Here is a 12,214-nt window from a genome sequence, read left to right as displayed (position 1 = left end):
TTCCACCCTCTGACACGTAGGTCTCCAGACATATCTCAGCATGCTTGACTGACATTGCATCATGGATGACAGCCCACCACTTGAAGCTCAACCCCAGTAAAACTGAGCTTCTGTACATCCCAGGTACTCCCAACCCTTACCATGACTTCACAGTTACCTTTGAGAACTCCCTGGTATCACCACCCAAAGCTGCCCATAGCCCGGGCATAACTTTGGACAACCAGTTGTCTTTCTCAACTCATGTTTTAAATCTAACCCGGTTTTGCAGATTTCCCCTTTGTAACATATGAAGGATTCGGCCCTTTCTCTCGCAGGAAGCTACCCAGGTGCTTGTGCAGTCTCTTTTGATCTCAAATCTAGACTACTGCAACTTGCTACTTGCTGGTCTTCCTCTAAGAGCCATCAAACCTCTACAACTTGTCCAGAAGGCAGCAACATGACTGCTCTTCAATCTTACGAAGTTCACACGTTACTCCGCTGATGTGCTCCCTTCATTGGCTTCCAGTAGCTGCACACATCAGATTTAAAACCTTGATGCTTGCCTACAAAGCCAAAAATGGACCAGCCCCTTCATACATGAGGTCAAAGCCCGATCCGTACCTCGAGTACTTCGAACCTCAAGTACAGCTCGGCTTGAAATACCGTGCTTCAGGTCTCATGGAAGACAAGCTTTGAGACTATTTTGTGTCCTGGCTCCCAGGAACGAACTTCCATTTGCTGTCCAGACAGCAGAGTCCCTTTCAGTCTTCAAACAGGGACTGAAGACCCATCTATTCGTGGAATATTTAAATGACAACTGACCCTGTTCCTATATTGACTGACTAAATTAGTACTTATTGTAGGGTATTGTTCAGTACACTGATGTTGACTAACAAACACTAGTACTTATTGTTTATTGCACTTATCAGGGTTTAAGATAGACCTTATGTATTTTGTACTTCTAGGCATCAGCAGTGATCTCTGTATTTCTACAGTATTCTAGATCATTGGTATATTGGACTCTAACCTACTGCACTGGCTAGGATGTATTCTATGAGTAAATGACAAAGCACTTTTGTAAGTTGCTCTGGATAAGAGCATATGCTAAATGCCATAAATGTAAATGTAAAAATAACATTTCAGTTTAGGCCATACACAGATCTGTAAACGACACTTTCAGTGTCTGTAAACGACAGACTTTCAAAATGCTTAAAAATGTAGAACATTTGTTTGGATTAAATAAAATGGCACTGCTTGAACTAATAATTAAATACATTTGTATATAACATACAGTATAGTAAGATAGTATATCAGTCCTAAACTTCAGTAAGTCATAGCCTCAGAACAAGCTGGTTAACTGGTCCATACATTGACAAAATGTTTTGTGGAAGTTTATAATTTTTTTTCTATTTAAATGTTTTGTTTAAAACAGCACATGTATCTGAGATAGCAAACAACCAACCATAAAACATTTATTGGTTATGTAAAAATGGATGACAACTGAGTACTTCAAGATGTTTTTGTGACAGTTACCCTTTCATTGTTTAAATATTTCACCAGGGAAGCAAAATCAATACAGTAAGATTTGTGGTAGTTACATAGCTGAGCAACAGCAACCAAGATGTCTATACTTCACAAATGTACACATGTGCACACATAAACATGCACATATAAATAGCATTCATTGCCAACAATGACTGAGACTCTAACTGTGGGTGTAGTCCATATATTACCCATACATGGGATTAAATATTGTACAATTTACAACAATCCTCAGAGAAAGTCTGCTGACCTAAAACCACACTTTCTATTTGCATATTCAAGAATATAGGAAAGAAGCAATTGCTCAAAGATATGTGTTCTTACTCTTGACAGCTAAATATTGGACTAGTCACAAAATCAGGCTCTAAGTTCATACCAGGTTCACTGGTGCAGAAGTAGGTTGATATAATGATGGTTTGTGACAGAATGCTGGAGATGTAATAATGAGAGACACAGTGCCTTACAGAACCAGACATAAGACAGACAAACGCAGAGTCTCATTTTTCAGCAAATGGTATTTTGGAAAGTTCATGATGAGTGCACAGGAATAGACAGTTACTTTTAACAACTAAATATTAAATATTTCATTTTGGTAACATAACCCAAATCCAAGTTTTAATGTTATATTAAAATGAACTATTTTTACTATTTTAGATTCCATATATGTCTTTTTTGAAAAACATAGCAAAAGGGAAACAGCAATACAACTGCAATACAACAATTGTTTCTTTAATAGGTAAAGAAACAATTTCAAACTTACAGTGATGTCATAAATATAACTGCAGTGTAGGCTACTCCACATAGCAAAATGTACTGTCTTCCTATTAAAGGCAGCAGAGTGCCTAAAGGTGTACAACTAATGACTTGTCAGTCCATGTTAGCCATACCTCCAATAAATTCATAAATGTGAACTAAACCTTTCACCAGCACCCTGCTTGAATTTAATTTAACAAAAGACACAGAAACACATGGACACCCTGCTTCCCACACTGGACACCCTGCTCCCAACTTATGGGTATATGTCTGCCAGCTGCAACATTTCCACAAACATTGGTTACAGTTACAGCATCTAATTTCACTCAATTTTTTGTAGGAGTAATGCTAAAGAACAAGCACAATGAATTAATTCAAAAACAGGAATGAGACTAATGCCACAAAGACTGAGCAGGAAGTGGTGAGTCAGATAGCAGAGGCTGCACACAGTCAAGAGATGAGAACAGGACCTTGGATAAGCACTTGGACCAGTGGAGCACAGGCATAGAGATATAAGACTGACTAACAACTTCCTGACAGTGATGTGAGCTCTCCATCAGTATCTGGGGGTAACTGTGAACTGTCTCCACTGAGCATGGTCAAGGGTCAAGAATCAGAGGTGGAGGAAAGACAATGGCAATGGGTTGGGAAGACCAAAGGAAGGGCAGGAAGAAAGGAAGTCAGGAAATAGACAAAAATAAATCAATAAGACAGTAAGGACAGAAGCAAAAACACAGGCTGATCGAGTCACCTTTTTAGCAACTTCCACCCACACACTCAACCCCAACAACTCCACCTCTCCCACCCCAATGCCCTCCACCCCAACCTCAACCCCAACAACCCCACCTCTCCCACCCCAATGCCCTCCACCCCAACCTCAACCCCAACAACCCCACCTCTCCCACTCCAATGCCCTCCACCCCAAAACTCAACCCCAACAACCCTGCCCCAAACTCTACACCAACCCCATATTTCTGATGTCAGTCAGCAGGGCATGCTACATAAAATGGACTACATAACTGCCAATGAAACAAAGTCAACAATAATCAAGTCTACAACAGGACTGGAATATTTAATCATAGCAATGCCTGATCGGTGATGATACATCACTGAAGGCTTCCTCTGAATAAAATAAAAAACACTGACATTGAGCCCTAATATTCACAGCAAAACAAGAAATATGGTTATACAAACATACAGAGTATATTTTAAATTGGCAATTCTATACTAGATTTTCCTATTGACTGTTAGGTTCATTATGGATCTTTTCCTTCAGAATCAAGTGGTCTAAATGTAGGACATTTAATTCACTGTAAAGCAACATCCTTTAGGTCCTCTTTTCATGTGCACAGCCAAAAAATGAGCAAACAAATCCAAGTCTTGTTAGATGAAAATATGAATTGAACAAATTGAACAAAACAAATCCAAGTCTTGTTAGATGAAAATATGAATTGTAATATGAAATATGAATTGTGACTGTAAGCTAACATGAGTTTACCTAGTAAGGCAGAGTTGCCATCCCCTAGAGGGAATCGCTGGTAGCGGGGAACACTGAATGGAGGGAGCAGGTGAAACTTCTTCTCCAAAAGAGGTTCCAGGCGTGAGGCGGATGGATCAGCTGGGTGGAACAAGTTGTACACTTGCTGACAGGCAGGACGCAGCTGAGCCACTAGAGGGCAACAGAGGAAAACATTAATTGCATACCTATTCCAGTTTCCTATTCCTAGTACTACTGAAAATTTCCATGTAGACGCAGTCAGCAAAATGCCGGAGGGCAGGTGGTGTTATGTTCATCTTATCAAGCAGTAAAAACATTTTCCACTCTCTACACACATTATGGAGAGAGTCAGCAAAATGGCTGGTGGTGTGTTTGTCTTATCAAGACGTAAAAACATTAGATTTTTTTCCATAGATGTTATCAATACAACAATATGTTGAACTATGTTTTGTGGGATCAACTAGTATTATTTACAGTTTTATATTTTATTTATGATTTTCTGAAACAGTAGCTGTCAGCAAATCTTTAGTGTGCTCTCTTCATAACAGTCTTTTCTGATAGGTATGCACCCACCACATACTTTATTTAAAACATTTATGAATTGAAAACACATTAGTTTCGAATAAATAAGTTAGAGTCAATAGCCAATCAGTGTCACTGCTTTGTTGGGAATAGTCTGCTATCCAAGCAATATCCAATCTGCAGTTGTCCTGTGGTCAGAAGCCCATGACTATGAAGAAGGCCTAGTAATTTATGCATAGAAACTGCCATTTAAGACTTACAAAATACACCTACAACCCACATTATGTGTAATATGCAACTGAATAATATTGATTATCTTTCATCCCCCAAATAATGTTAAAATACTAACACATCTAAAACACATCTAACACATGTTCCCTATCAGGATGTTTAGAGCTTGAATAGAATTAACAATTTTGTAAAACAAATGCAATTTCTTAAAATATCAAAGAATTATTGTGATTACTGTAATACCTTTGAAACTAATCTCTTACCATCCATCATGGGAATGACAGTTTTTCTAAGTGCCAGGACTAAGCCCAGAGGAGAACCGAAGAGGAAGAAGTCTGACACTTCAAAGTCAAACTTGCCAAGGGTGCCAGCCTCCAACATCGTACTGTTACTAGACCTACGTGAGGCTGGATCATTTCTGAGCACACTGGAGTGTAAACTGGAGACAGAAAAAATAACGAATATCACTATATCAGTATAAAATCAATATATTGATTGATATATACATTGATTGATGTTATATATCAATATAACATCAATATATTGATATAACAGTACAAAATCAATATAACAGTAATGAAATCATTTTAGCTAATTAGGCCATTAGTTAAGATGCTAGACTTTATGACATGATGAGGAAAATCCATAATACAAAAATACAGTGCAATTTCTCACTGCCAAATACACAGAACACACACACACAATACACACAGAGCACAAACACATAGCACACACACACAGCACACACACCTGGACAGAAAGGCTTGGTGCTGCTTGATTGTGTCTAACTCATAGGTAGACGAATCGCTCCTTTTTCGGAGGGGCTGTCTTCTAGTGTCATCAGAACTACCAGAGCGGGGGATGTCGATATTGCTGCGGCTGAGCTGACGGCTCCCCTCCAGCATGGATGGTGCCTCTGGAGAGGAAGTGTCGTGACTGCAGTTGATGATAATTCCTGGGGAAAGGAGGTCTGGGTCCTGGGGGAAAGGGGTTAGCGCACGGATAATGGGGCATGAGGGAAACAAAGAGACACAGAGTAGTGTCCAGTAAATAATGCTGGAGGTTTCACTGGGGTCATGTGCCTTACTTGAACTGTAAATGCTACTCACTGTTTTCTTTACTCTTTTCTAGTAATATCTATTGCAAAATACAGACTGTAACAGCTTATGTTGTGGCTGTAGGGATAATGGTCTGCCATCACATGAGCCTACCTGAACACTCACCAAACTGCCACGTCGACTGCTGTTTTGGCTTTCACACACTGTCTGGCTGCTGCTGCAGAGTGCATCAAATCCCAGGATACCCCCAACACAGTCTCCTATCAGACACACCTAGAGCAACAAGGAAAAACATAACTCGAAAACGCACAAGAAAAAAATTCCCCCAGAGCACACAATCACCCAGAGTTACTGAACAGAAAACCTGCTTAGGAGCTACTTGCCTGTCCTGAGAAGCTAGTCCCGTCCAGGGACCGGAGGAAGTCTGAATAGACCTGGTTGGCTCGGCTGATGACGGTGGTCACAGCATCCTGATACTGAGGGGATGAGGTGGCGAGGAGAGGCAGAGCAGCCAGAGGAATGTGGTCCTGGCTGCTGAACAAACAGCCCTCATCATAGCTGTATGGGCTCAGACTGGAACAGAGGCACGAGAACATCATCAGTTGAAGTTAATCTGGAAGCCACCATATCACTGCAAACTGCCAGTGTTCTTTTAGCTACATAATCTTGTTCTTTTTAAGGGTTGTACTAATAGCAGAAATTGTGCCAATATTTGACACTTGTACTGGGCAAATGATTTGGAGGGCTAATTTATCATTATAAGCACTACAGACAATTTCAAAATCTACTGAAGTTTGTACTTGGGATACGGATAAAGATTATTTCATTTTTTTTCCAGGTCCACACAATAGTGTGTTCTTCCATTAATAAAAAGAACTTCTCTTTAGGTATGTTCACCAAAAACATCCCATTCCTTACTTGGACACTAAGGAAAAGGCTTCAGCGCAGATGGCAGGACATGGCACCAGACGGATGGCAATGTTGCCCAAAGCGGAGGGGTAGTGTACACGCATGACCGTGTCAAATGCGCTGGTGATGGTGTTGACGTCGCCTTGCTTGGAGTTTTGCTCCCCACAGCCTGTGTCCAGAATGTTCCCACCATGAAGGACCAGGATGAGCACATGGACCTTGGAGTGCTGCAAAGACTGGGCACACATGCCATCCTGCAGGGAAGCACAGGGGATGATGGGTCATTGTATTGGCAGGTTGGGGGTATGAAAGGATGGGTGGACAAATGGATAACAGTGGAGAACATGAATGAATGAGAGGTGTCAGGACAAAGGAATATCAATTTCTGTCTCTTATTTGCCATGGAACTATATAAATAAATATAATTATAAGTACAAACACATTCTCTCACTAGTCTGACATTGTCATACAGAGATGGGCAGTGTCTTCACACATTCCTTATGTTTACAAGGCTATTTTGGGGAAGAAATAAAATTTTTAACATTCTGAACTCAGGGGTGGAAATTAAGCTTGCAATTCTTTTTTCTTTTTTTTAAAGTTGGCAAGTAAAAGACCATAATTGTTTAATCAGGTGACAACTAATCTGTATGTATTTAACGGCTTGTAGAAATTACTCTGGCTTGATCATAATAACCATAATAATAATCTATTTTACAACATTGCGATCTTTCACTAAACAAACAATGTCAGATGCTGAAAGTCAGAGGCTAACTTTAGACTTTAGACATGATGTTCAGTGTGTTGGAATTCCAGTCATTTTTACCAATGTGACAAGAATAGTCACTACGGCTGAGAATGCTTGATGCTTCAAACTCAGGCTGAAGCAGCATGAACACTCCTGCTTCATTTACAGAACATCTGAAGTAGCATGAATACTCCTGCTTCATTTACAGAACATCTGAAACAGCATGAATACTCCTGCTTCATTTACAGAACATCTGAAACAGCATGAATACTCCTGCTTCATTTACAAAACATCTGAAACAGCAAGAATATTCCTGCTTCATTTACAGAAGATCTGAAGCAGCATGAATACTCCTGCTTAATTTACAGAACATCTGAAGCAGCATGAGTACTTCTTCTTTTACAGAACATCTGAAGCAAAATGAAGACTCTTGCTTCATTTACAGAACATCTGAAGCAAAATGAAGACTCTTGCTTCATTTACAGAACATCAAAAGAAGCATGAATACTCCTGTTTCATTTACAGAACATCTGAAGCAAAATTAATTCTCTTGCTTCATTTACAGAACATCTGAAACAACATGAACACTCCTGCTTCATTTACAGAACATTTGAAACAGCATGAATACTCCTGCTTAATTTACAGAATATCTGAAGCAGCATGAATACTCCTGCTTCATTTATAGAACATCTGAAGCAGCATGAATACTTTTGCTTCATTTACAGAACATCTGAAGCAAAATGAAGACTCTTGCTTCATTTACAGAACATCCAAAGAAGCATGAATACTCCTGTTTCATTTACAAAACATCTGAAGCAACATGAATAATTCTGCTTCATTTACAAAACATCTGAAGCAACATGAATACTCCTGCTTCATTTACAGAATATCTGAAGCAGCATGAATACTCCTTCATTTACAGAACATCTGAAGCAACATGAATACTCTTGCTTCATTTACAGAACATATGAAGCAGCATGAATACTTTTGCTTCATTTACAGAACATCTGAAGCAACATGAATACTCCTGCTTCATTTATAGAACATCTAAAGCAGCATGAATACTCCTTTATTTACAGAACAGCTCAAGCAACATGAATACTCTTGCTTCATTTACAGAACATCTGAAGCAACATGAATACTCCTCTTTCATTTACAGAACATCTGAAGCAGCATGAGTACTTCTCCTTTACAGAACATCTGAAACAGCAGGAATACTCCTGCTTTATTTACAGAAGATCTGAAGCAGCATGAATACTTTTGCTTCATTTACAGAACATCTGAAGCAGCATGAATACTCCTTTATTTACAGAACAGCTCAAGCAACATGAATACTCGTGCTTCATTTACAGAACATCTGAAGCAACATGAATACTCCTCTTTCATTTACAGAACATCTGAAGCAGCATGAGTACTTCTCCTTTACAGAACATCTGAAACAGCAGGAATACTCCTGCTTCATTTACAGAACATCTGAAGCAACATGAATTCTCCTGCTTCAGTTACAGAACATATGAAGCAGCACGTATTCTCCTGCTTCATTTACAAAACATTGAAAGCAGCATGAATACTTCTGTTTCATTTACAGAACATCTCTTATCAAACACTAAATAAGGCAACAATTATCTTTGCTGAAATATAAGCCAAATACCAAGATGATAATACATCCTTTAGTTTACATTATTTCAAAAAATGTTCTTTAAGGTCTGAATATCTATTCCTGAGCTTTAAATTTAGAAAATGTTTAAGTTTTCTTTTGTAAATATGGTACGCAAAGTTCAATATGTTCCTACCTATGGCCCTATGGTGCTATAGATATTTTTGGATCTTTGTTTTACTGATCTGGTAAGGTAGTCTTCTTAAGTTCCATCCCTGCTTGAAGAAATGGCATGCAGTTTAAAGGTCCTTTACAAAACGCCCACAAAGAGGTAAGAAACACATGTATGTAAGAACACCTAATTTTCTATAAATTCCTCTGGAAACCAATGTCCTTACATATGTATATTTAAATACATTAATATATATATATATATATATATATATATATATATATATATATATATATATATATATATATATATATATATTTAAATAAAGATGTATGTATATATAAATATATGTACATTTTAAAAATATGTACATTTTCAAATGGTGTAAATGTAATTTTACAGACATGATCAGGACCTCTAAACTAATACATTTACTTAGTGAAAAAATATTAGAAAAAATTTAACTTCCATTTGAAGTAGTCAGCTAAATAATTTAGTCAAGGTAAAAAAACAAAACAAAAACAAAAACATTGTCTAGGTACAGAACACAATATCCCATGGTGGAAATTAGCCCAGAAACTTTTAACTAGCAATTATCATAACCAAACTTAATATATACTAGGCACAATTGTATTAATACAATTAATAATAACAGATGCATTTGGTTGCAGAATATAAGTAAAGACTGTGGGGAATCACACAGACCTTTGGATAGGACAGTGGGCCAGAGGAATAGGGTGTTGGCCTGGACTGTAGAAAAATAATTTACCTCAATAAAAATTAGATTCTCGGGCATTGTTGTCAATCCTTGTCTCCTTTTTGTAATGTTAGGCTTAGATCACTGGCATAATCACAGAGACAACATCTACACTTTCTACTAAAATAAAACCGTCAAAATCTCTACATGACCCATCAAAGAGGTTTTAACATTTAGAAACAGTGGGTAACTCTCTTTGAAGTCATGTTTATTATGTTTATTGTATGAACACACATTTTAAAATATCTGTTAAATTACTGTAATAAAGTACAGATTCCCAATCTACACATTCTACACAAAACAGCAGCTTCAAAAAGAATGTGGTTCTGCTTAGATTATCAAATATGAATTCTTCAACCATAATGAACATGTTAATGTGACATAAACTCCTGCTGCCCCACTTAAGATCACTCTGAGACAGAGGTCACCATACATCTTTTCAAGTCTGGTGATGTCTGGGTTCTCTGCTCTAATTCAAGCTCCAAATATGCTCACTTTCCTTGATAATGATGACAGACACATTAACCAAGTGTAACGTTATTATTTATTATTAAGTCCTATTACCAGTCTACCAGGTGTGCTACAGGAACACTACAGTGGCTGCTCACCTACACTTTGACCAGTACCGAGAGGGAGACAAGGAAAGGACGCTACTACAGACAATCAGAGTGATGTGTTTGGGGAACTACTCTGGACATACACATACGGCTCTATTTTGGTAGTGCAAATTAAAGGAACATTTGTCAGGATACATCACACTCCATTTTAACACTTTAACACTCACATCAAATAATGTGATGCATGTTGACAAATTCACCAACAATTTTCACTACCAAAACCAATCATTTTGTTTACTTACTGAATGGTGCCTGGTTATGGTGATGATGGGGATGTTAGCTGTGCGACGCATCTATAGCATGTGCAAAAGGACAAAAAAACTACAGGAATAAATGTCTGATTTCTGCCTTCCAACAAATTTGATTTCTGTTTTCAAACAAGTTTTAACTGTCTGTGTCAATGGAACCCTTTTGGAAAGCCTTTAGAACCAGATCTGATCCAAACGTATCTTGAGAATAAGTCTTATTTATTCCCAATTTCAATCACCTTCAAATACATTATTTTACACAAATGAACACTTTACTGTTGGTAAATGTACATATTTGTCATATTGTCATGTCATATTTGCTTATTTTTTTACTAATATATTTTATATTTCGATTTTAATTATTTATCATTTTTCTTTTGTAACTTATCCTCATTCTTCTCCCCAATTTAAGTGCCATTGAAAACAGTGCATTAAACACTGTACTTAAATGTCATTAAGTTTCACATACAGATATTTTGCCTCAACGTATATGCAGGTATCTAAAGATGGTCAAACAGTATTCAGTATTACCACTAAAAGACTTCTGTATTTAAAGTTAAACCATAAAAGCTGAAAAGGTTTCCAAGACACCCCCTCTTACAAATACCATGTAAAACAAAAATAATGTCTTACTTGATCTGTAACTACAAATCACAGGTAGCCCAGATAAACCTGACCTGTGCTTGACCACTAGGACGTGGTCATATAAACAAAGATACCTAACATTGGAACATATTTATATCATGTCAGAACACCCTTGGTGTTTCCTTTTAGTATTGGGAACCAACCAATAGCCCACATACTAAAAGCTTTTATAGTACAAGAAAGAGACGGAGGTGATTCTTGTTTTTGAACTTCTGTATATGAAATCTCTACGGCACTGCGATATTCTGATTTTGTAACACATCCTTATAGCAAATTGTTCAAAGATAATTACAGTAATTGCTTAGGGTACATACCTCATCTACCCTCTCCTCACTGGCAGTCCTCATGTACTCTGCTCCCATCTCCTGGTATACTTCTCCTACAGTGATAAGGATACAATTTAATGATACCAATTCCATTAGTCTTAATGTATTTCATTGTTTTTGTTTTAAATACATTTTTCTCTTACAATTTGTTAAAAACACTTTATAGTGCACCATGAAAATTCTTGTAACCATAAACACCACATATAACGGGTTTAGATGAGCTATGTTCTGTGGACCATGTTATATTAAAAGTAAAGTAATTAGTAATAACACACATGTCTATATGCATATCTGTATGCCAGTAACTCCATTTACGAAGCACACACCAACAATATGGTTTACATAGAAAATGCTCAGTCCTAAACAAACACCACACAACCAGTACCTGTAGTTTCTTCTGGATCACCCGCTTCGATTTTATCCATGAGATCATTGGAATTCCACTTGGCAATCTCCTTAGGGAAGGGTTCCTCATTGTCTGAAAAGTCCTCTGTCAGGCAAAAAGCACAAACTTTTATTTGAGATGTGAATCCTTTAGATTCCATATGGTTCTTTTCTTTGATTCCAGCAGCCTATATTACCTTGAGATAGTGAATGGAACACATTAAGAGTGAA

General features: G+C 37.6%; 1 protein-coding gene across 7 annotated transcripts in view; it reads right to left on the bottom strand.

Moving 5' to 3' along the window:
• The window catches only part of LOC113581620 (membrane-associated phosphatidylinositol transfer protein 2-like), a 60,413-nt gene that overhangs the window by 10,069 nt on the left and 38,130 nt on the right, over positions 1-12,214 (bottom strand). For 4 of the 7 annotated variants that reach the window (XR_004775978.1, XM_035525977.1, XM_027016906.2 and 1 more), the window contains exons 8-16: positions 11,985-12,089; positions 11,588-11,652; positions 10,623-10,673; positions 6,502-6,746; positions 5,967-6,156; positions 5,737-5,856; positions 5,276-5,502; positions 4,789-4,964; positions 3,773-3,943 (exon numbers count right to left, since the gene is read on the bottom strand). Coding sequence is in view for 6 of the 7 variants with exons in the window: in XM_035525977.1 (XP_035381870.1) it covers positions 3,773-3,943; positions 4,789-4,964; positions 5,276-5,502; positions 5,737-5,856; positions 5,967-6,156; positions 6,502-6,746; positions 10,623-10,673; positions 11,588-11,652; positions 11,985-12,089 (1,350 nt within the window). In the remaining variant the exon portion in view is untranslated. Of the gene's footprint in view, positions 1-2,722; positions 2,864-3,772; positions 3,944-4,788; positions 4,965-5,275; positions 5,503-5,736; positions 5,857-5,966; positions 6,157-6,501; positions 6,747-10,622; positions 10,674-11,587; positions 11,653-11,984; positions 12,090-12,214 lie in introns of all 7 variants that reach the window. The other 3 variants (XM_035525981.1, XM_035525978.1, XM_035525979.1) reach the window with 3 other exon arrangements.

The sequence above is a fragment of the Electrophorus electricus genome, chromosome 5, assembly GCF_013358815.1.
Source record: "Electrophorus electricus isolate fEleEle1 chromosome 5, fEleEle1.pri, whole genome shotgun sequence".
Taxonomy (NCBI): Eukaryota; Metazoa; Chordata; class Actinopteri; order Gymnotiformes; family Gymnotidae; genus Electrophorus; species Electrophorus electricus.
The sequence above is the reverse complement of the archived record's forward strand: the minus strand, read 5'-3'. Positions and strand labels throughout refer to the sequence as shown.